Source organism: Camelus dromedarius, chromosome 33 (assembly GCF_036321535.1).
Source record: "Camelus dromedarius isolate mCamDro1 chromosome 33, mCamDro1.pat, whole genome shotgun sequence".
Lineage (NCBI taxonomy): Eukaryota > Metazoa > Chordata > Mammalia > Artiodactyla > Camelidae > Camelus > Camelus dromedarius.
In genome coordinates this window covers 11496646-11520871 of record NC_087468.1, presented here as the reverse complement: position 1 = coordinate 11520871, position 24226 = coordinate 11496646, and the positions used below count along the sequence as shown (strand labels likewise).

Genomic DNA, 24226 nt, shown 5'->3' with positions numbered 1-24226 from the left:
CACAGCTCTGCACGTCATCTTCTGTATAATAAGCATCAATCCACTTCTGAAAGTAGGGCTCCTCCAAATGACCTGGCCCTGAGCCAGTGTGCCTGCTCCATCTTCACAGGAGCCGGGAATGTGATCTCAAGGTGCCCACAATGTCTCACCCCTACCCAGGCTCAGACAGGTGGTACCCCAGACCTCCCCCAGCCACGTGGCAGGACTGACAGGGTTCCTCCTCCATGCTAGGCTGGCCCTGCCTCTTGCCAGCCTACCCAGCTCTTCTGTTAAGTGTGAGTACCCACAGGCTGGTGGGGTGGGTAGTACTTAGGCTAGGTTTGGAGAGGCAGCCAGCCTCCCTGGCCCCCTCCAGAGACAGGTTTCATGGCTGCATCCCTCCACTCATTAGGCTGGGCTGGGCAGGGCCTGGGCCCACAGTTGCCAGGGGTGGAGAGATTTCAGTAACCCCTTCCCTGAGGAAGGACAAAGAGGTGGCCATTGGAGCCAGGGAAGCAGCCACTTATGTAAGTTCCTGCCTGCGCCTCCCTGTCCCAGGAGCTAAAGAATCTTAGCACCCTGGTGGCCCAAATGGGCTTTGTTTTGGGTTTTTTTCTTTAACTGAGGTACTGGGGATTGAACCCAGGACCTCATGCATGCTAATCATGTGCTCTACCACTGAGCTGTACCCCCACTTCACCCCACAATGGGCTTTGAGAAGGACTACTTTTCACCCTCTCCAGCCATACTCAGGCTGGGGGCCAGTGGGCATCTCCCCAGACCCCGCAACCAGCAGTAGCACTTTGTCTCCTGGCCCGCTTTCCCTGACAGGCCAGCGCTCCAGGACTCCGTGGGCACTGAGGCCAGGGCTGCTTATACCCACCCAGCCACATCTTCCCCAGCCTGCAAGTCTGCACTGATTCTCACCTGAGCCTTCCCTCAAGGGGCAGCTCTGGATCTACCCATCACTGGGCCCTGCTGGGCAGCAGCCTAGGTGAGGACAGCCAGAGAGTACAGGCACCAAGAGGCTCAGCCACTTCCCAGGCTCTGTGTCGCCTGCTGTCCCGCCTCCCAGCCCCACCCTGCAGCTGGCTCTCTGGGCTGTAGAGGCTGTTACATAACTCAATTCCTGCTCACTCCTGCTCTCTGCCATCTCCATCCCCCGCCACCTACCTTCCCAAGCTGCCTGCTCCACTGAGCCCTGCATGAATCAGAGCCTCAGGCCATAGCAGGGCTTCCTTCGTCCCTTCCCAAACTAGATCGGACCTTCCATCGTCATCCCACTGCACCAGGGCGGGCAGAGTTCAGTCCCAGACCTACAGCCAGCCAGTAGCAGCAGCCGCCGCCAGGAGCACTCCCAGCCACAAGTGGTGGCAGGGGGAGGCAGTGACAGGCACTAGCCCGCCATCCAGGCCACTCCAGGCTACGTGTTGGTCCCCTGGACTTGACCTGGGCTCCAACGTCTCCAGTCCTTTCCAGGGGCTGTTTGCTCTGCCAGAAACACGCTCCTCACCCTTCCGTGCTTGGTGGCCCGCACTCTCTCAAGGTCCGCTTACTGTTCACCACCGTTTAGGCAGAAAACGGTACCCTGCACTTCCTCAGTGACACTTTCATGCTCAGAGCACTGTCCCGAGACGGTGTCCGATGGGTTTGTTGCACCACCCACTCCATCAGCACAGACATCCCTTCTCTGTCCCCAGTACCTGGCCAAGAGTGTTGAAAGGTGAGGGGTAATGGTGGCAGGCATCAGCGGATGACATACATGTGAGCTTTACTTAGACAAGTGGTGCCGAAAAGGAGGTGACCCCTAGGGAGGTCCTTGGGGAAAAGGTGACCTAGTACCGTATTTTCCGAAGAAAGGGGAGACAATTGTCCCATCCCCGGCTGTGAGAGCACAGCACTGCAAGAGATGGGACATCTTCAGTGAAGGCCATGGAGACACTTCTCCTTGCCCAAAAGGGGAGGCTGGCCCCAGTTCCTCCTGGGCCAGGGCCCCAGGAGCTCGAGGCGCTGCCCTCCCTACCCTGATGGCCCATGGGGACAATCCCCAACCGGCTTCACCCCCAAGCTTTCCCCAGAAGCCCCGGCCTTTCAAATCCCAGGGACCCTTACCCCAGACCACCCTGCATGACCCAACCTCCCCACCTTCCCGGACCCTTCAGTTGTGCCCCTGTGTTGTGAGTCAGTCATCCTCTCTCCCCACATCACGACTCACCTGACAAAACCCCAACCCTGGTCAAACCTAAATCATCCACCTGCCTTTGACCAAGCGGTTGCTTTTTCCGGAGCACAACACTCACTGCATCGACTGGCCTCGCTTTAAATTCATGACCACAAGTCTCCAGACTTTCTTTGTGGGCTCACTTCCCCATGCTTCACAGTCAGCCTGCTTCTCCCGCTCCTCTCCCTGCCCGCCCCCTCCGGCCCACCCCGTCTCCTCGAGCTGTGACTCTGCCTCATACTTAAGAGAAAATGGAAGCCATCCAGTACTCATCCCCAACACGTACCTGCGTCTGAGCTGCATCTCCGCTCACAGGGCAAGCCATCTGCGTGTGCCCTGGACCCCATACCCTCTCATGTCCCTCAGGACGCTGCTCCTTCAGTTACCCCATCTCCGGGTGTCACTCCTCCCACCCTAAGGGCCAGCCCCTCCTTAGGAAGCCTTCCATGCCCCCTGCAGCTGCCAGCCACCCTCTGGCTTATTTGCCTGGTCACTGTCTCTAATCCCTCACATTCTCCCCTTTACCCTCAGTAGGGTGTCTGCATCCCACCCTCCACTGAATCTACGCCTGGTGGGTCACTCTTGACTCCATACCAAGTGTCCTCCTCTGACTCAATTTCTCAGCAGCATTTTATATGACAGACCGCTCCCTTCCCGTTGGACACTCCGCAGGGTCCCTCCTCAAAATCAGTGATCCTCACTGAGAGTGATTTTTGCTCCTTCCCAGGGATGTTTGGCAATGTTTGGGGACATTTTTGACTGTCACCATGGGAGGAAGATGCTACTGACATCTACCGGGTAGAGGCCAAAGGTGCTACCCAACACCTTACAAGGCCCGGGACAGCCACCCTCAGTGAAGACGCATCAGACACAAAACGCTAATAAGGCTGAGATGGAGAAACCGTGCACAGAATGGTGCAACCCTGGTTCAGTCCTGGGGTCCCTTTTCTTCTTCACCTGAACGCTTCTTGGGTAATTAAGTCTAGCCCCTGGCACCCACCTGGCTCTACAAAGTACATCTCCTGCCCTGAACTTCAGGCTCGTGCAGCCCACACGCTCCCTGACTCAACCATTTGATGTCTAATAGCCTCAGACTTAAACACACCCATTTTCCCTGAACTGTGCATGCCTCTCCCCTCAGTTCTCAATGTTAAGTGGTGCCCTCACTCCCCACATCCTGTTGCAAGTGTGGTTGCCTCAACCTCCAAAAACAGTCCCAAAGCACCCGGCTATGCCCCTTTCCACGACACCCACTCTCACTTGTACAATTGTAGTGGCTTCCAACTGTTCTTCCTGATTCCAATTCATTTTCCAGGGAGCATCTGTAATGACTTTTTATGTTATAAAACCAGTCTTCTCACATCCCTTCTTAGAAACTTCCAGCACCTGCTCCCTGTTGCTCTTGGAATAAAACCATCACTCTCTGGCTGACCAGGTCCTGTCTGTATCCCCACCCATTTCATCTCCCCACTCACACTGGCCTGACACACCTTGCTCCTTTCTGCCTCAGGGCCTTTGCACTGGCTGCTCTTTCTCCAGATGTTCCCAGGGTTGCACCCTCCTGCCATTCAGGTCTCAGTCGAAATGCCAACAACCTGTAGAGATGCTCCCTCTCCCCCATCACTTACCAATCCCAGATGCTTTCTTATTTTATCTGTTTACTGTCCATCCCAATCCCCATCCTTGAATAAAAATAAACCCCATGAAAATAGAAACCCTGCCTTGCTCCTCTTGTTATTCCCAGTGCCTATAACAGACCCTGCCTGGCACCAAATTCAATACATGTGTAAGCATTAGACGCCTGCAGCAAGTATCCAACTTTATTTCTGCCTTCTCCCAAAACATCTGAGGCACCTGGCCCCACAGGGACAGGGCACATGCTTCTGCTCACATCCCCATCGCAAGCCAGCCACAAGAACAGTACCGCTGGAGGGTTCCTGGCCCGCTCACTGGCATTCCTGGAATTCCTTTGTTCTTGGAACAGCCCTCGCCAGGGAGGCCAGGAGCTGAAGGAGTGGAGCTCGGCTGAAGAAGACAAGCAGGGTGACCGCCATGTCCCTTTGCCCCTTCCAGGGCCCCCTCTGACCAAGACCCCGGGGCGGGGGACACCGAGGGGGCAGCGGGTAGAGACAAGGTCCCTGGAAACTGATGCAGGGTGGACAGCAGCTTTGGTTCCTGACTTCAGGGCCGTTTTATTCTTGCCAAGTTTCTTGCCCACAGTCCTGGAGGGCCCCCATCTCTTCATCTCCTTGTGCAACACAGAAGGAAGTTGGATTCTGAAAGTCTGGCGAGCCGGGCTGGAGGCTACGGCTGCAGAACCACGTTCCCAGCACAGACATGAAGAATGGAGGCTGCTCCCAGGGTCCCCGCCAGGGGTCGCTCCCACCCCCAGGCAGTACTGTTAGTCCATGCTGGAGGGGCTGGGCCTCAGCTGCAGGAGGCCTTGTTCCCTGTCCCTGGAGAAGTCTTTTCTCCCGTTCCCAGAGCCCCCCACCCCCCAACCCCGGGGCTGAGGCAGCAGTTGAGAGCAGGCAGAGTTAGACATGCCCCTAGAGGCCTGCCTTCCTCTGACAGACCTAGGGGGCCCGGCTGTCCCCAGGGACAGGAAAGGGCAGGGAGAGAGGCTGGCCTGGGTCTCAGGCAGGGCAGCCAGAGTGGGGCTGCAGACGGAGTGCTGCCCAGAGGGACCAAGGCTTACACGGGCTGGCTCTTCTGGGCAGAGGATGCCATCCCTGCCTGGGGACAGAAGCCACAGTCTTGACCTCCAGGTGTCCTTACAAAGTGACTTGCAGGTGCACGGGCTCCTGGTAGAGCTGGGCTTCCCAGAACAGCCTGGATGGGTACAAGCTGGTCTTCTTCTAGAGATGGGGCTGGGGGGACAGCTGGCACTTGGGCCTGCCAGGACTGCTCCAGAAGGGTGCTAGGAACACCCACTCCAGGCCTTGACCTTAGGGAGGCAGCTGGGGGTTGGGGTGGCTTTGCAGAAGCCTCCACCCCAAAATTCCTCAGAGCAGGGGACTTCCACACACGTGGGCTCTCTTCCGGCCCTGTGGCAACATGCTGGCCTTCAGCCCCAAAGTCTCTGGGGTCAGGGCTCCTGGATTCTACCAAAAGTGCCTTCAGAAGCTGCTGCAGGTATGGTCTGGAGGCAGGAGTGGGGCTCCTCCCATTGCTGTGGGCCTGGAACCCTAGAGCAGGAAAGACAGGTTATGTCCCAGAATCACAGAAGGACAGTGTGTGGCAGCTGTAAGAGCCAGAGCCATCGCCAGCTTTATGCAGTGACATAGAACTTGCTCTCCGGATCCGAGAACCCGTCATGCCCCTGCCATGCTACTTACTGCACACTACCTTCAAGACCCCAGTTCCCAACTCTCCCTTAGAGACAACGACCACAGGGCCATCCCAGTCCCTCCCCACTCGGCCCCAGAGGTCACCGTCAGACAGTCAGGCCACTCGGATCTTCTATGACCTTCCACCCACACCCCTGGCCTCTCTGGTGGTCAACCTCCTGACCTCGAATGGCAGCCCTTGCCATCCAACCCCCCCGGGGCTGCTCTGTGCACAGCAACACGTCACCTCTCCCCTGTATCCGGAGCCTCTTCCAGAGCTTGCCCTACACCTGCTGCTACATTCAAACCCAGGGCATCAGCAGGACACACACTTGAGTGCTGTCAGGCCCATGCAATCAGTGGGATGGGGCCGGCTGTCTCTCCCCTGCCACTCCTGGACCGTGGCTGGCTGCCACCAACTACTTTGTAAGACTTTGTTTCAGGCCCAAGGTATCTGGCCGGCCAGCCCCACCCCTCAGTTCTGCTCTGATCCCCACCACTCCTGCCCACGCATCAGAGGCTTCCTGATGAATCCAATCTTCCATCTGCTGACACTGACCGGTCTGAGCTGACACACTTCAACCAGTCACTCTTCTCCACAGACCACTCCCTGCCCAGACCCCCAGAAAACACCTCCTATGAAATCTCAGTCCCAGCAGCCCACCCTCTGATGGCTGCCTCCTTTACTGCCGGCTCACAGCATCACCATCCTTCAGCACCACTGAGCCCACAAGCCCCATCTTCTTGCTCCACAGCCTCCTCACTTCCAAACCATTCTCCTTACCTGGCTTGGGCTCCACAGCCCTTGTTGCAGTCACTGTATTGGAGACATTCTCAGGCACCTCCCCCTCTGTCCGAACTGCCTACAAAACCCCAGTCCTGGAGGACCAGGTCACTAACCTACACCACGCCTCCACCCAGCTGCCCAGCACCACCCGGAGCCCTGCCGTGTATCTGTAACAGGTTTCCTCTCCTGCTCTCCACTCAGCAGCTTCATACCTTTTCCTTCATGCCCATTCCTTTTCCCCAGCCTCTTGGTCAGAGAACTCACCTTATTATGTCAGAGCTGTGGACTGAAGTCCCCTCATCAGCATATCTCAAGATCCACATGCAAATTTGGATGTGTTCCTGTCTTCTTCCTTCCCATTGGGTCCAAGGAAACTCCTCAGCTCCTCCCCAAATGTTCTAGATATTCTTCCTCTGCCCCCTGAATCCATTTCTGCTTCTCCATTGGGTCATTATTTCAATATCCAAACAAAATGTGAAAGTTTACCATCTTGGTAAACTTTCCATTGACCTATGACCCCTCCTAGCTTCCTCAATTCTATTCCTCATGCTAGTCAAACCTCTCCAGTGGTTACCCACAAAGCTCTTGCCACATCTCCTATTCTGTAATTTTTAAAAGGGTATGGAATACTTGATGTTATATATGGGAAAGAATAGTCTAAGAAACGGTGCGAGAGCTGGATAGTCACATGCCAGAAACACAGGATTACATCTACATGACCTTGAGTTAGGCAAAGCCTTCTTAGATGTGACACCAAAAGCAGTGATAAAACAGGTAAGTTGGACATCACATCAAAACTGAAAATGTTTGCATTCAGAGGACATCAAGAAAGTTAACCCTATAAAATGTGAGAGACTGTTTCTAAATTATGTATCTGATAAGGGACACGTATCTAGAATGTTTAAAGAATTCCTGCAACTCACCAGTAGAAAGACAGTCCAGTTGAAAAATGGGCAAAGGATTTGAACAGACATTTTTCCAAAGAAGATATACAGATGGCCAATAAACAAAGAGATGTTCAAAGTCATCAGGGGAATACAAGTCAAAACTACAATGAGATCCACTTCACACCTACTTAGGTTGGTTATAATCCAAAGAATAGGTTGGCAAGGGTGTAGAGAGATTGGAACCTTCATACGTTGCTGGTGGGAATGAAAAATAATGCAGCCAATTTGGAAAACAATTTTGCAATTAAATATAGAGTTACCAAAGGACCCAGAAATTCCACTCCTAAGTATATACCTAAAGGAAGAAGAAAATATGCATCTAAATAAAATCTTACACATTAATGTCTATAGTACCGTTATTCAAAATAGCCAACAAGTAGAAATAACCCAAATATCTTTCAACTGATAAATGGATAAACAAAAATGATATATTGTTGGACAACAAAAATGAAGGGTGGCTGATCCTTGAACAACACGGGTTTGAACTGCATGGGTCCACTTATACGTGGATTCTTTTCAATAAAGTTGTTCATAGTACTCCATGGTTGGTTGAATCCATGGATGTGGAGGGCTGACTATTAAGTTATAGGCGAAGTTGACTGCACGGAGAGTCAGCACCTCTAACGCTCATGTTGCTTAGGGGCCAGCTGCACTGATCCCTGCTACAACATAGATGAACCTTGAAAACATTATGCCATGTGAGAAAAGCCAGTCACAAAAGATCACATATTGTATGATCCATTCATATGAGATGTCCAGAGTAGGCAAATCTAGAGAGACAGAGTGTAGATTAGTGATTGCAACTCTAATGTATGTTAGAGTCAGGGGTACACAGATGCAGCAAGACCCGGGAGTAGGATTCTGGGTCATGGGACAAACACACTTCAACTTTCCAAGACGTCAAATTGTTTTCCAAAGTGCTTACAGCAATTTATACTCCTATCAGCAAAGTATGAGTGTTATCATTTTTTATATTCTTACTAGTATTTGGTATTATCTGGCTTTTAAATTTTTACCAATTTAGGGTATATAAAATGGTCTTTATTTGCATTTCCTGGTCTTTATTTGCATATCCTTGATTACTAATAAGGTTCAATGTCTTTCTCATTTGGTTTCTTCTGTGAATTGCTTGTTAAGTCTTTTGCCCATTTTTCTCCTTTGTGGTTTGTCTTTTTCTTATGAAGGTGTAAAAGTTCTTTATATAACTTTGAAAACAATTACGTTACAAAAATTCTCTTCTGATCTGTATCTTGTATTTTCACTCTTATTTAATAAATAGTATTTATGATTAATGTAGTTGGATTTATTAATCTTTCCAGTTTTATGGTTTATGTTGTCTTATTTAAGAAATCCTACCTATTCCAAGGTCATGATGATGTTTTACTATATTTTCTTCTAGAAGTTTTAAAGTTTCTATTTATGTGTAAGTCTTACATACATCTGGAATTTCTGTGCATAAGTTAGGAATTTTTTAAATGGGTAACTAGTTGTTTTAGAGCCATTTAATGTCTAGTCTATTCTTTCCCAGACATCAGTGTCCCCTTGTCAAGTTTCTGCTTCTGAGTAGGATATCTGATTCCTGGATTCTGTTCTGTTTCAGTGGGTAACTATCTACCCTTGTAGCAACACTGTATGTTTATACAGAGACATTTAGTATACTGTACGTTTTATGTACATATTAATATATGCATTTACACCCTATACATGTATATAGAGACATTTTATAATCTGTGTAACTTCATATCTGCTAGGGCAGTCCCTCCACTTTTTTCTTCAGGAGTGTCTTGGCTATTTAGTATTATGCATTTCATGTTTTTAACGTTAATGTTAGTCACCTTGTCAAGATCTTCAAATGCGTTGGGGTTTTCAGTGGGAATTTACTGAGTCTGTAGATCAGTAGAGAATTATTTTTGCATTGTGTTCCTTTTAATCGGATACACCTCTATACATTTAAGTATTCTTAAATGATTTTAATAGTTAATTTTTTATAGAGCTTCTGTTCTTTTTATAGAGGTTTTTATACAACCTCTGTCAGATTTATTCCTTAGGACTACGATCTTCGCTATAATAATGGTATCTTTAAGAATTCTGTTTTCTAACCTTTAATATACAGAAATACAACTGATTTTTATATATTGATTGTATTTACCTTTAAAAATTCTTATTAGTTCTAGTAATCTGTTTATAGAGTTTTTTTTACTTTCAGTGTAGAATCATCATCTATGGATAGTGACAGTTTTTGCTTCCTTCCCATTCCTCAGGCTTGGCTTTTTTTCTTGTCAGACCACAATGTCTAAGACTTTCACTGCAATGTTGACTAGATGGGACAGCAGTGGAAAAAGCTTGTCTTGGACTTGATTTTAAAGTTTTGACATTAAAAATGATTTTTGCTCTGGGTTTTTGGTAGATAGAGGTCACTTTCTTAACCGATTTCTATTTGCTAACAGTTTTTATAATTGTGAGTGGTAACTTTTTTTCAAATGCTTTTCCTGCGTCTCTTGTGGCGAGCCCCTGATCCCGCCCTGCTCACCTCTGCAGCCTCATCTCTCACCTACTCCACCCTCGCTAACACCACCTCAACACAGGAAACTTCTTCTGGTTCCTCAAATCCCTCTGGCCCTTGTCACTCACCTTTCCCACGGGGGTCTTGGCCACTCGAGCTGCAGTCATAAAACCGGACGACCCGTGTGATGTCAGAGGTGCTCAGGTTCCATCGCTGGCCAATGTGGGCGCTGGGGGCCCAGAGCGGCGTGATGGTGGGCAGCCCGCGCCGGCTGAAGGCGAGCCTGGAACCCAGCAGGCAGGGCCTGAGTCCAGACAACAGCAGGGGCTGGCAGGGCTGCGCCGAGGGAAGAGAGCAAGGAAGGGGGGTCCTCACCTCCCATAGTGCATCACGGACGAGTAGTCATAGGGCACCAGCATGTTGCTGCTCAGAGATTTGATGAAATTGATTTCAAAACCTGAAAAAAAAAAAAAATCCTTGGTGATGGGAGAAGAGGGCGTAGGGAGGAAGCAAAAGTGATAGGGGATTTCTGGGAACTTATAACCTACCTGAGCTGAGGGGGTCCAAGACTACAGCCAAATGTGCATCTCCCCACCCCCAGTACTGATCCCTGACCCCCATCTCCTTGGTGCCCTGGGAAGGTTCCAGACCTGCACCAGCTGACAAGCAAGCACAGAGACTCGGTGGCTGGCCCGCCATCACTTCCTACAACTTCTCTCCACCTCTCTCTCCTCTCCAGCTCACCTTATGTGAGGCTATCTTTGTAGGAACTACAGCTTCCAAAGTCACATGCTGCTCAGAGCATCCTGGATGCCCCCTACCCGCAAGATGACGCGCCTACTCCCCAGCCCAGCTGTAGAAAACCTGCGAGCCCATCGTCTGTGGTGAGGACATCCCACTCCCAGCAGCAAACCCACCTGCTCTTCCTGCCTCGGGCCAGCAGCACCCGCCCCCCAGGTGTGGAGTCCAGCCCTTCCCCACCGGCCAGAGCACCTGCTGCTCCTTGTCACTTGGGTCCTCCAGGACTGGGAGGGACAAGGTTCCCTCCCACGATTTCTCCCCTGCCCTTCACAGTGAGCCTCTGAAAGGACAGCTGAGTCCTCGGTCTCTGCTCCCTCAAACCCCAGGCCCAGCCAGCCACCTGCACACCCACCCATGGTCCCCAGCAGCCTCCTCATCACTGCAATGGCATCCCTACCCCTTTATAGCCCATCACCTGCTTAAAATACCTGCCCAGTCAGAGTGCTTCTTTCTTCCTATTAAAGACCTTCAGGTTAAACATAATTTTGACTAGGAAACATATTCATTTGGTTCAAAAATGAAATGTTAAAGATACATCATCTCCCATTCCATCCCCCTTCTGAGTTCCCACCCCCACAGTTAATTACTTTATTTTGAATATTTTAGCAGTTTGTTCTAAACATATTAACTAAATACAAATGTTTCCATTTTTCCTCATTCTTAAGCAATTTTTTCCATTAGGGTAGCTGGTTTTAACCTGTTTTATTGTTTAAAAAAAAAAACAACAAAACAGCTTTTCCATTTATTTGGTGCTATTTGTTTTCCAACTCAAGTTTCTGCTTTTACCTTCACTAATTCCCTCCTGCTTTCATTTATTTTTTCTTAACTTAGATTGAAATGCTTAATTGGGTTCCTATTTTTATTGACATAAGTATCTATGTCTGCACATTTCCCCCAGCATTGCTTTAGCTGTGAACCGCTGGGTTCTAATGTGTTGTCATGCTTTAAGAATCCTTGTAATTTCTTTAACTCCACAGCTAAAAGAAAAGTTGGTTGTTTTTTAAAATTTCCAAGTGGGAAAGTTTTTTGTTTTGATTTGTTATTAGTTTCTGCTTTTTACGTCATTATCAAAACATTTGTATTAACTCTGCTTTTTGAAATTTAAAGTTTATGGCTGTCATAAGTTTTTATAGGTATTCCGTGAGCACCTTAAAGGATTATGGTCTATTTTCAGGACATGGTGTCACTATGCCCCCTCTTCTCTTCCCTAGACTAACCTCTAATTTCAGTCTCCATCCCGCATCCCACGGAAAGGTGCTACCCATCTGCCCCCACGGCATCCCACTCTTGGGGTGGTGGCGTCTGTGCATGCCGGTCTCTCTCGGGCACTCTCCCCAACCATTTCACCTGGCAAACCCCCACAGCAGCAGCAGCAGCAGCGGAGGTGCTCACACCAGAAGCCCTCCACCTACAGGAAGCTTTCCGACTCCTCCCACTCTATTCCCTTGTCCCTGAACCAAACTCCTTACGGACCTCCTTCTGCTTCCTTCCTTCATGAAGCCATTGTCACTGCTCCTCTCACCTCCACATCAGGCTGTCCCTGCCCCCTACCCCACCAAGGGCAGGGTGCCACCATTACAGGAGTCAGATCCCCAGCACACAGCTGGTGCTCCCTGGCACCCAGTGCAGTGGCCCACTCCCCAGACCAGCCTCAGCTTTCCCACTGCCACCTCTTAGGACATGGTCTCCTGTTCTTTCTGTCCCGTGTGCCCATCAGCACCCATCTCACAGTCACTGCATCGCTACAGCACTGCCCTCAGCTCCTGTGTCTGGCACTTGGCACACGCAGCCCACTATCTCCAGGGCTTCTGTCTCGGCTCAGCACCCCCAGCTGAGCACAGCCCCTTCCCCGACCCCACACAGCAGTGTCTGGCACGTGAGGGACTTCTGGATGGGTACACAACGAGCAAGAGTCCTAAGACCATCAACTCCATCCTCAGAAAACTGCAGTGTCAGGGAAAGGAAGGGAAGGGAGACACAAAGCAAATTGATGCCCTAGCTCAGGGTGACTGTGGGTGGGCAGCGAAGGCTCAGGGCCCAGAGCAGTAGCTTCTGGACCACTGTCCAGGTCTCAGAGGGAAGCAGGAACCCCACCTTTCCCATGGGAGACAGGCAGCTAGTGGGGAAGATGGACAACCTCTTGCAGTAGCCAGGCAACTCCTCAGGCCTGGCACGTGCCTGCGCCCTCTCCCCTCCAGGACTCCCACCCCGGCCTGACCTGGCTCACCTGGGAGGATCTCGTTCCAATTCACGCGGATGTAGCGGTCCCGGTCGGCCCGCGAATGCTCATGCCAGAAGCCCAGCACGTGCATGAGCTCATGCAGGACAATGCCCCGGCCCCTCTGGAGACAGCTGGGTGCCAGGGATACCACCTGCATCCCTCCACTGCGTCCTATGCTAGAGAAGCACCTGCAGGGCCGTGAGAGCGCTGGGTGGGCACCAGCCCAGAGGGTCAGCAGGCCTGGGCCCCTTGCCCCTCCTCCCAAGACCAGGGACAATGAGCACCACAGGGAGGCCCCATCCCAACTCCAGTCCTGGGCTTGCTGTTCCCCAGTCTCTTCACTGCCTGGCCTTCTGTGAAGAGGGTGTACTGGAGCCCCACTTCCAGCCTGTGCTGCAAGGAGTTGGTGGGAAGTAATACTAACGTGGATGGCGGAAGCAGCTTGTTACCTGAACATCCCCATGTGGGGAGCCCGGAGTCAACGCTCTCACGTTCTCTTAGGCCCTTCACAAGCTAAGAAATCAGCATTACCATCACCCCCATTTCAGAGACAAGGCAGGAGGGGCTCGGAAGTTAAGGGACTTGCCAGAGTCCCCTGGCTCCTGCACCGGGAACCGGGATTGGAGGCCAGGTCTGTCCCATAAAACCTGCACCCATTCCCCACGCCACATCTCCTGGGAGATGGAGATGAGGGTTCTGTAAAGGAGGGTCAGGTACCTCCTCTCCTCCACTCTCTGCCCTGAGTATTTATAGGTCCAGCTCAGATGGGCCAGGGGTCTCTGGGACCAAGGAGGACAGGCCCAGACATTTAGACAACGGCTTCGTTAATTCCAGGCTGAACTCAAGACGGCTGAGGCGCTCAGCCTGCATGTGCTCATGTACACACTCACACATGCACCCAGCAGCACTTACCCAGACATGGGGACGATGGAAATGAAGTCCCTCTGGCCCTCGTAGGGGACAAACCTGATGCACGTGAAGCGTTCAAACTCAGCAAATGCCTCCAGGATGACTTGGCGGCTGGGCTTATCTGGAGGAGACATCCTGGCTCGAGCCCCAGCCAAGCCCCCAGCCCTCATGGCCCCTTGGAAGTCTGTACTCGGGCAGGAAACCAAGCTTCAGATCGCTCTCCCAAAATGAAATGTCAGGTAAGGGCATCATAGTGTTGGGAGAAGAAAGCAGGACTCCAGACAAACCCTGGCTGTGTGACCTTGAGCAGCAGGTCACTGTCCTCCGGACCATTTGGTCTCAAAATGGATCAGACAGTCCCTACGTGTACCTTCTCCATCAGCTCCTCCAGGATCGCAACCTCCCAGCTCAGGAGGCCCTCAGGGGTAGAGAGGGCTTGTGGGTGATGGTGGTGGAGGGGTGAGGGGATGCACGGAAAGAGGGCAAAAAAGCCCAGGTTGCGTGTGGAGCGGGGGCTGGCGCAGGGAAGAAGGCCCTCAGCTCCTGGGTCGGGAGTGTGGGCTCACTCACCATACTTGCTGGAGAGCAGGAAGGGGATCTCCACGATGCCCGCACTCTTGGGCCACTTGTCGTTGGTGGCCGAGAACAGCCGGAAGGGACTCTGAGGAGAGAGGGCAGCTCAGGGACCCAGGCCAGCCAAGCTTCCAGCCCCTAAAGGTGCCCCACCTCAGGCCACAGGAGCCCTAAGGATGTGAGAAGCAGGCCCAGGTACAGAGGGTGGCTGGTCATTAGCAATAGGATGGCAGCGAGGGAAGTCAGCGGGCCCGCTCTGGGAGTTACCATGCACAGCACAACCCTTTCTCATAGGTGATACAGAACTTGCAACTTCTATCAAGCAGATACACAAGACAAAATATTCATCCCTGAAGAGGCTGGCTAGGATTCCCGGCACCCCAAGAGGCCCAATGCAGAAGGGAAGCCCCACCAGAAGCCCCACTCCACCTCTCCTGGAGCGTGGCAGCCGGCCAAGCTCCCCAGCATGTGCAGGGGGGAGGAAGATGGGGATACGGTCCTCTCCTGACCTTGGCAACTCCTTTATTCTTCTGCCAACAAAACCTTTTGAAGCATAGGCTTCACAGCACCCTAGCACGTCCTGCCCCACTGGCTACCAAAGGTCTTACTGGATTCTGCTTTTACCCCGACACTCACTGGCTAATGGGGACCAGGGGCCTTGCCCTGCCCCAGGGCTGGCCTTTGGCTCTCCAGCCCGGCCTCACGCTGCACCATCAGTGGGCAGCCTCCAAAGTGGTACAGCAGTCTTGTTCTCGCCAGGTCACTGTCCTGTTGACGAGCCCCCTGCCATCTCCAGCCTCCTAAAAGATGGCACTGCCAGTCACCCCGATTCCCATCTAGCCTTCTCCCTTTCTAACTCCACCTCTCACCCCGAGCCAGGATGGTTCCTGCATTACTCCTTGTTCTGTGTTCCCCAACCATCACTACCAACCCCGATGTTTACCACAAACACCTCCCTATGGCCCCACTGGCCACTCTGCCAACCTGTGCTCATCTCTTCCTTTGTCCCAGCACTTCCTCAGCACCTCCCCCAGGCAGGGTAACAAGCTGGAATTTGAAGTTTCAAACCCCCTCCTACAGGAAGACCTCCTAGGCTGACTGCTACCACCATCACCATTAGGCTGGCTCATTTCTAACAGGACATTCACTCTGACTCTTGCAAGAAGAGGTATCTATCAAGTTGTGAGCAACAAAGATGGATGGACCCCTCCCACGTCACACTCATGACACCAAAGGGTGGGCTCAAAGGCCTCTGACACTACCTGTGAGGTTATTTACACCCGTGTGCACGCTCACACTCACCGGCCGGAGGATGTCCCCCTCGAGGAGAAAGCTGTTCTCTGGAGCTTCCTCTGGGATGAGCCCTGGGAAGGGAGGGCAGGGGGGAAGTGCGCGGGCCCACGTCTCCCAGAACATGCTCTAGGACAGGCCCAGCAGAGGCCTCGGCTGCCAGGCCAATGAACCCCAGGGTCTGTCCTTCCTCGGACTCTGGAGCTAGAGCTCCCCTGGGCACTGAGGCTGTGTGAGTCCCACTCCACAAGTGTGCGTGACACTTCTCAGCCTGCTCAGACAGGGCACTTCCCCCACGACCCATATAGTCCAGTCCCGCTCCTGCCTCCTGTGTTTGAGGCCCTCTGCTCTCAGGAAGCTGCCTCCATCCTCCACTCCAGCCTAAGCCACACTTCTCAGAACATGCGCTGGGCTCTCCTGTCCCACCTCCCCCCCTACCCACCTGTGTCATTCTCTGGACTCTTACAGTGGCAAATGACACAAACTCTAGCCCGCACCGCCAGGGGAGGGCAAGCCCTGGCTCTTGCGGGCCCCCATCTCCCTCCCCTCTGACCCCTTCTCCCCTCTCCCCTCCCCCAGCTTCTTCTCCTTCCACCCTCGTTTTCTGCCACAGCTGGCAACCCTCTCCTCAGCCCCACGAGGGATTTTAGAAGAGTGCCTGGCATCTCGAGGAGCACTTATGCTGGGTTCCCTGGAAGTGGACCCTGAGCCTGGGGTGGGGGGTGGCCACGTGCAGGTGATTCCTGGCGGGAGCCGGGAGAGCTAGGGGGCTCTGGGGAGGCTCAGCTGGGGTGCAGCCTCAGCCTGGCCCCACGGGAGCTCAGGACCGCACGTGGCACTGCAGGCTTGTCCCTCCCTGAGGCAAGGGGCCAGACCCACGTCCGGTATGAGTCACTCTGGCTGGGCCGCCCTGGGCAGAGGACGGAGTAGCTTCCCAGCTGCGAGGTACCAGCAGCCAACATTGCCAGCAGCTGAGGGTGGTGTGTGCCTCCCGGTCAAGGGCAGCACGACCATTCACACACTAGGCTCGCGGGCAGTTGGCTGCCGGCAGCCCGAGGTGACGTTGCTCTCCACGGCAGCTGAAGAGCAATGCCAGGGAAGCCTCAGATGGGTCTGAGACGGCCAGAACCAGACCCAGTGACCAAAAGGTGACTCACTGCCCTGCTCACAGGGGAAGAGGGGGTGGAACCCATGTGGCTACCGCACCAGGCAGATTCCCATTCACCCAGCACTTCAGCTCCCACATCTGAACGCCAATGTCTGTTTCTACCAGCTTTGTCCCGGGCTGTCTACAAGTTCTCCCTCTTCAGCCGAAATCCCCAGACCGGGAGGCCTGAGACTCACGCTTCCTTGCCTCTGGACCCCCAGCGCCTCAACCTGCAGGTCATCCTGCACCAGGTGGCGGGCAGGCTTCCAAACCACCACTAATGACTCCGCTCAACACCAGATGTGGGGAGCCCCACGCTTTTACCGGCCACTTTTTTAAAAGCCGCTGCTCTTCCCACTTCTTATTAAAAAAAACCACCCAGCAGAGAAGATACAGAAAGAAAAAAGACTTAAGAAGTTGCCCATAGAAGTACTCCTCCCTAGACCCACCGAGTGAGCTGGCATGATTCCTCCCAGCTTTTCCTACTTGTCTGAACGTCCAGCACGGTCTTCACACATTACATGGACAGCATCATACCCCTCACCCCACGAGAAGACACAGTGCCCTCACCTTGGTTAATCGCAGGGATGTCCTTGTCCCAGGATGTCTGGGTTTCCTCAGGGGTGAGGCCTTCTGACAATCTGGTCTCACAGGCTCCTGGGCAGCCAGAGGCTGAGGGTGCTCCTAGGATCAAACCTGGCCCAGACACGGGTGCAAACACACGATGGCCAAAGTGCCCCCAATGGTGACTCAGGAGGACAGGACACGGGGTGGGGTGGGTGTCAGGTGTCAGATCGAAAGACCCAGCCCCCTTACAAAGGTTGGCTTCCAGGAAGGAGTCCTGGGAGCCTGGCTGGCCTCCCCTTCAGCGCTCCCTTAGCAGGACCAAGACTGGGTTCCAAAAGGCAGCCTCCCCAAAAATGAGGACGGAGGAAGGCAGGAAGGTAAGGCAACCTGCTTACCTGGCAAAAAAAGCAGAGCCAGCACCCAAGGCCAGAGGCCCCCCCTGTCCATTCTGCTGGTATTGGGCTCTGCTGGCCCCGCAGCCAGGAGGGGCATGAACTCCCGCGAGACAAGGCCGCCGAATTGCAGGCTTAGGACCAACCCCCACACCTCCTTAAATAGCAGCTTCTCCAGCCCCCACCTGCATCCCATCCCCAACCAGCTCCACCCGCTCCCACCTGCCCCAACCAACTCCACGTGCAGCCCTGCCCGCCCTACCTGTGCCCCACCCCCAGCCCAGCCCAGCCCAGCCCGAGCCTTCTGGACCCTGGTCAGATCCTTCCTGGCCTGGCTGAAGTGGGTGAGAGGGCAGGGAGAAGCAGGGCACAAGGCACTGTGGCAAAGGGGTGGGGGTCCCAGTTGGGGATGTGCCTTTCTCAGATCTCCTCCTACCACCAGGGGGCAGAGAAACATCGCAGAAGGGTGACAGGTGCTGAGAGGAACTTCATCCCCCATCCCCCTTTCTTGCCCCTGCTGTGTGCCCAGATGAACTGCCTGAGACCCTGAGGCGCCCCCCGTCTAACTGTGGAAGGAGGAAAAAGTCACTACGTTTTTATAAGCCTTTCTCATACACATATGGGAACGTGGGCAATCACAAGGGCAGGAATCAGTGAAAACTCACAAACTGAACATGGGGTGTCACCAGCGTCCCCAGAGAAGCCTGCCAGGTGGAAAAAGGGAACTTCTGGATACCTAGACCCTCACACAGATGCTGCCCCTGTCACCCCCATATCAGCTGTGCAAAATCGGCATTCATCCCCATTTCACAGATTCAGAAACTTAATCGCCTTACCCATACTCCTCCTCTGTACCCCTTGGTCTCTCAAGAGGCCCCTCATCAGAGCTTGGTCACCAAGGGGCCCACCTGGGTTTGAATCCTGGAGGTGCAGGATTTGGGGATGCGCCCGCACCAATGCCCTGTATACAGGGCCAAGGTCACTCAGCATCCTGCAGTGCCGGGAACCCAGCGTTTCTTCAAAAAGATAGGAGTTAGAATCATAGGGAGAACATGACGAAGACAGATGCCCCAGCTACCCGGTGGGGTGTTAACATCTGTAAGGATGGATGGAGCTGAGCTGCTTCAGATGAGTGCAATGTGGAATAATCACCATAATAATCACCCTGCTTGGGTAGAGAAACAGAGTCTTAACTAAGGGAGGAGGGTATAGCTCAAGTGGTAGAGCGAGTGCTTAACATACACAAGGTCCTGGGTTCAATCCCAAGCACCTCCTCTAAAAATAAATAAATAAACCTAATCACCTCCCCCCACCAAAAAAAACAAGGAAAAGAAAGAAATGCAGTTTGTCTTGAGGACATTATGCCAAGTGAAATAGGCCAATCCCCGCAGAATAGTGTATGATTCCACTTACATGGGATCTCTGGGGTAGTCAGATTCAGAGACAGACGGTAGAGTGGTGGTCGCCAGGAGCTACAGGAGAGGGAAATGGGGAGCTGTTGTTTAATGGGGACAGAGTGTCAGTTTCCCAAGATGGAAAAGTTCTGGAGACCGGCTGCACAACAATGTGATTGAACACGCTTAACATTACTGAGGTGCACACATAAAGGTAGCAAAGATGAGAAAAACTTTTAAAAATACAAAAAAAGAAAAACCAAAAAACAAAGTCTTAAAAAGAAAAAATAGTAAAGGTGGTATATTTTGTTACATTTTTTAACCACAATTTTTAAAATTTTAATAAATTAAAAGGAAGGAAGAGAAAGAAATGCAGTTTGTTGGAAAGATGAACTTAAAAAATGCGGGTGGGGTGGGGTGGGGTGGGGTGGGGTGAGGCTGAAATAGGAAGGGATGGGGCAGGGGTGGGGAGGGGCCGCAGCCACCAGGCCTGCTGTGTGTGAGAAGGAGCAAGGCGGCAGGAAGGCCTGCACAACTCAGGGCCTCAGATGCCCCCCACCCACCCCGAGCTGGGCGTCCAACAGAAGCCCTGATAGCAACCCCAGCTCTGCGCCTCACCCTCCCCCAGAGAGCAGAGGGAACAGGGCACAGCAGGGCAGGCTTCACCCCTCATTCAGCCCCATGGAGCCAGTGCCCACCTGCGCCCAACTCCAGGCACAGGGCTGAGCAGACCACAGACCCTGCCCTCACGAGGGTCCAGGCTGGTTGAGGTGCACAGCTGCACACCTGAAAACCCTGGCTCCTGGGGCTGTCAGTAGTTAACGTTTCCTGGGCATCTACTATGCGCAGGTGCTGGGCTAAGCCTTGACTTGTGTTAAGTCTCGCTACCACCCTAAGAGGTGGGGGCTGATGATAAAACCTCATTTACAGACCAGGAAACTGAGATCGAGCAAGGTTAAGTCAAAGTGGCCCCCTGGCAAACTCCACTACCCGTACACTCAGGTGTACCCTGCCGGGCACTCAGAGTGCCCAAGTAAGAGACAGCATTCCGCAGGGATGACCCTGGCACTGAGTTTGGAAGGACAAAATACAGTTAGCCAGATGACACTGCTCCTGGCCAGGAGCGTCAGAGTGAAGACTGAAGCAGGACCGGCTCTGGCAGGGCTGCCCTCAGTGGTCTCAGCGCCCTCTGCTACTGGCTGGGGCTGGGCCTGTGCCTCAGGTCTCCCCAGACAGCACCGTCCTGTGCCAGGCACACAGCTCCAGAGAGCCACACCCACCCACCCATGGGCACACGCACAGACACACGCAGGTATGTAGGAACACGTGTGTGTGCAGACCAAGAGCAGACACCAACACCCACAGGAACAGCCACAGACGGTCACGCACGCACACACGCACATCCACATGCTCCAAAAAGGAAGATGGACCTTCTGACCAGGGCAGTGCTGGGTCCAGCTCTGAATGGTAGACACAGTCTTCTCCCTCCGGGACCAAAGCCATTTACTGGAATAAGGCTGGAGCCAGTCTCCCAGAAACCACTGCTTTCAGCTCTGGATTCAGAAGGCTGCCTGGGAAGGGACACCCGCATGGGGACCAGGGCCAGGAGAGGAAGTCACCCCTGCACTTCCCTCCTTCCATCTCCCAGACCCGGCCACCCAAGGGAATGTGAGGTCTGATGAAAAAACAGCTTTTGAGCACATTCCTAGGCACTGACTTGAGATCAGACACTTGACAAATTCTTTTTAAACAAAACAATATTTTATTGACACATCCTCAATGTTCCGTATAAATATAAAGTGCTAAGTTTCCAACCCCCGCCCACAGGGCTGGGAGGAAGTGGGGGAGGGAGTGTTAAATGTCAGTTGAACACAAATAACTTTCCAGCGCCAACAAAGGCGTGAAACACTTGCGCACACACACAAACAAGAGGTCCGGACACAGCATCCACATCACTTCCCCAAGCCCCAGCACAGGGCTCAGGCTCCAGGCCCCGGGGTGGACCACTCCCCAGACAGGGCTCCTGGTTGTCACAGCTTGTTCCTTGGAGCCCTCAGGCTGCCAAGGGCTCCAACATGGAGGTGGGGCCAACGAGAGTCCCTGAGTGTAGAGTCCAGTTAGCTTCTGCCAGAGGACAGGGTCGCAGGGCACAAATGTCCCCCATTCTCCTTCTGAAATGAGGACTGAGGGTAAGCCCTCAAACTCCTAAGCAGAAGAGCACCAGGTGAGAAAGTCCAGCATCTCTGCATTCCCAGCGCCCCCATCTGGGGGCTTTTCAAACTCCAAGGAAGGGATCGCTCTCCCTGAGATGAGGGGGACAGTGGGGGACTGGGACCCCAGCTGCCCCCAGTCTGCCACGCCCAGGAATCAGGCAGTGCCTCAGCCCTGGGGGGCCAGCATGGTGGGGCCCAGCTTCAGTGACACAGCACTTGCGTCTCAAACTGTAGCAGCTGCCCCATGAAACTGAAGTTGGGGGAGATGACTCCCCGGCGTTGCTTAACAAAGTCGAAGGCCTCGTCCAGCCGCACGCGGCGGCTCTGTATCAGGTACGCAAGGCAGATGGTGGCAGAGCGCGAGATGCCCGCCTGGCAGTGCACCAGCACCCGGCCTCCGCTGTTCTTCACCGAGTCTGCAAGGGCAGTGGGGGAGAGTGAGTCAGGCGGGAAGGTGGGCAGGGAGGAGACAGGTGCCTCAGCCTCCTCCCCTGGGGCCCCACCAGGTCCTGGGACTGAGGCCCGCCTCTTACCGATGAAGCCGATGGCCTCCTGGAACCAGGCACTGATCTCCACCATCTGGTTGTCCTCCACCGGGATGCTCTTGTAGCGCAACAGGCCCTCAAAGTGGTTGGGGCAGCTGGCCGAGACGTTGAGGACGGCTGTGATGCCGCAAGCCCGAAGGCCCTGTAGGTCGGATGAGTGGCTGCAGCTGCCCAGGAACAGATAGGGCAAGATCTCCACGGGGCCACCCTGGAGGCAGAGAGGAAGGGGCGGTGGTGAGGTCTCGTCCCAGGCCTGGAGGGCCTGAGCACCAAGGGGCAGGGGTGTGATGGACTGGCCCCGGAAAGAGGAGCCCTTAGCCAGTCCTGAGCAGGGATCAGACTCGGGAATATGGGGACACAAGGGGACACGCAGAGACACTCACACACACACGTCCTCCTCAAGCCCCAAAATATGTGGCTCACAGGACACAGACCCACAAAAGCACACATGAGCAACCCCTGACAGGCACACACAAAGGTGTGCTCTGCCATTTGGGGATGGACACACACACACACACACACACACACACACACACACACACACACACACACACGAGTGTGGATATGGACATCCTGCATCCACAAACGTTAGGCTCTTTCCCCAGAGGTGCCTACCCTGCATGGTGGGGTCAGCGGGACAATGACAAGGAGCCCTGATCTCAACTCACCTGGTCATACAAGGGAACCCTGGGGTCGGAGCAGCTGTTTTCGGCCCCAGTAGACGGCATCGCTGGGACGGGGGACTCAGAGCACAGATCGGGGCAGCAAGCCTGGAAGCGATCGAAGCCTCCTGCAGAGAGGGCCAGGGCACGGTTAACCGGGAGGGCCCGGCTGGGGTCGGGGACAGGGCGGCAGCGGGCGGGGGAACGCGGGCGGGGGGTCGCCAGCGGGGCCGGCGCTCACCTGGCAAGAAGCACACGGCGGTGGGCCCGGCGCGGGTCTCGTGCAGCAGCGCGGCGAGCAGCGCGTGGGCCGGGCCGTCGGGCGGGAGCTCGGCCACCGAGGCGCTGCCCTCGTCCAGCACCACAGCCCTCGCCAGCTCCCCGCGGGCCAGGCGCGCCCGCAGCGCGCGGTCGGGCAGCAGGCAGGCGAGGGCGGCGGCGGGGGGGCCGCGCGCGCGGCGCCGCAGCAGCGCGTTCCAGGGCACCGGCCGCGCAGCGCGCACGTGGCGGCGGCAGAAGGCCAGGAAGGGGCGGCAGTCGAGCAGCAGCGTGCGCTCGGCCTCCCGCGGCTCCCGCAGCAGCGCGCCCAGCGCCGTGCAGTCCAGCTCGCGCGCCGCCTCCAGCCCCATGTCGGCCAGCCTCGGGGCAGCCTTCTCTCCCGCTCTTCCTCTCCTTCCCCTTCTCCCCGCTCTTCTTCCTCTCCTTCCCCCTCTCCCCGCGCACGCCCCGGGACCTCGCGGCGGCCGCGCTGACTGAGCTGTCTGCTGGGCTCTCTCCAGCGCGGGGGCTTAAGTACCCGTGGGCCGGCCTCCCGGGTCACCATACAAGGGCAGAGCAGGAAGGCGCCGACGCCGGCGCCGGCGCCGCCCCCGCGGCCTCGCGCGTGGCGCAGGCTGGGCGGCCCGGGACTGGGGCCGGCTCGGGGGAGGGGTGCGCTGGGAGAGGAAGCTGGGGGCCAGCTTTGCAGGCAAGGTGTTTGCCCAAACGCCTCCCTCCCACTTTTGCCCCCCAGGGCCTCTCCCCAGTGCTCCCACCCTATGACCTGCTCCAGGCTGCTCGGTGCTTGGGAACTCAGCTTCTCAGAAGCACATTCCCATCTCCGGAGACCTCGGGGACACTGGTGCCCCTCGGCCTGCTGCCTCTTCCTATTCCCTTTCCTTCCCAGGACTTCCTCCCCCCTCGGAATCTTTTACAACAAGAGTTGACATGTGAGCTGCCACGGATGATTTCCACACTGGAGGATGGGGAGCCGTGCTTTTCTCTTTTACTTAGAGAGCCTGGGCAGGAGGGACTTTATTTCCCCACTCCCTCCCCCGTTTCATGGCTGAGACCAGCAATGGGGTTTTGCAGCAGCCCAGTGGCCAAGCTAGCCCAGAACATAGTCCTGAGCCCAAGACCCTGGACATTGGCACAGCGGGTTGGGGGAAGCAGGGGCCTGTGATGACTTCCAGTTAGTAGTAGGGCAAGTCTTCTTCCCCTGGAGCCCAGGGAAACCCCAGGGGCCCAGGGTGAAGCACTTCCCCAACTCACAGGCCTGCTCTGAAGGGGAACTCTGCTGACGTTGCTGGGCTCTCCCTTCGGCCTTGTGGGAATTTCAGGAGCCTCACCGAGGGGAAGAGGGAAAAGAACTGCTACAAGCTGCCTCCCGGGCCGCCACTTTGCCCCCTCGCCAAGCCCTCCCTGGCCTGGGGCAGGCCCCCTGGACAGCAGGGACCCAGGACTGGACTTGAGACACTGATGAGCAGC

The 24226-nt window shown here is 54.6% G+C and overlaps 2 protein-coding genes across 2 annotated transcripts; both read right to left on the bottom strand.

Annotated features, from left to right (window-relative positions):
* Window positions 1-4006: 4006 nt before the first annotated feature.
* Window positions 4007-18506, bottom strand: ASTL (astacin like metalloendopeptidase). Its single transcript, XM_064481709.1, has 9 exons — window positions 18503-18506; window positions 17278-17556; window positions 15573-15634; window positions 14268-14358; window positions 13701-13818; window positions 12795-12976; window positions 10142-10223; window positions 9895-10049; window positions 4007-5388 (listed from the first exon to the last, which is right to left on the bottom strand). The coding sequence occupies exons 1-9, from the start codon at window positions 18504-18506 to the stop codon at window positions 4895-4897; spliced, it is 1467 nt and encodes a 488-aa protein (XP_064337779.1). The 3' UTR covers window positions 4007-4894.
* A 2293-nt stretch (window positions 18507-20799) lies between these two features.
* Window positions 20800-23238, bottom strand: DUSP2 (dual specificity phosphatase 2). Its single transcript, XM_031441200.2, has 4 exons — window positions 22722-23238; window positions 22487-22608; window positions 21807-22026; window positions 20800-21689 (listed from the first exon to the last, which is right to left on the bottom strand). Exons 1-4 carry the CDS (start codon window positions 23107-23109, stop codon window positions 21475-21477), a joined length of 945 nt encoding a protein of 314 aa, XP_031297060.2. The 5' UTR covers window positions 23110-23238; the 3' UTR covers window positions 20800-21474.
* Window positions 23239-24226: the final 988 nt, after the last annotated feature.

Bases quoted from the DNA above. Each gene is read 5' to 3' on its own strand.
- ASTL (XM_064481709.1), bottom strand. The intron at 12,977-13,700 runs GTAAGTGCTGCT...ACGGCCCTGCAG, and splicing joins TCCATCGTCCCCATGTCTGG to GTGCTTCTCTAGCATAGGAC. The intron at 10,224-12,794 runs GTGAGCCAGGTC...TTTTTTTTTCAG, and splicing joins TTGGAACGAGATCCTCCCAG to GTTTTGAAATCAATTTCATC.
- DUSP2 (XM_031441200.2), bottom strand. From the start codon at position 23,109: ATGGGGCTGGAGGCGGCGCGCGAGCTGGACTGCACGGCGCTGGGCGCG. The intron at 22,609-22,721 runs GTGAGCGCCGGC...CCCTCTCTGCAG, and splicing joins CGCCGTGTGCTTCTTGCCAG to GAGGCTTCGATCGCTTCCAG. The intron at 22,027-22,486 runs GTGAGTTGAGAT...CTCTGCCTCCAG, and splicing joins GGGTTCCCTTGTATGACCAG to GGTGGCCCCGTGGAGATCTT.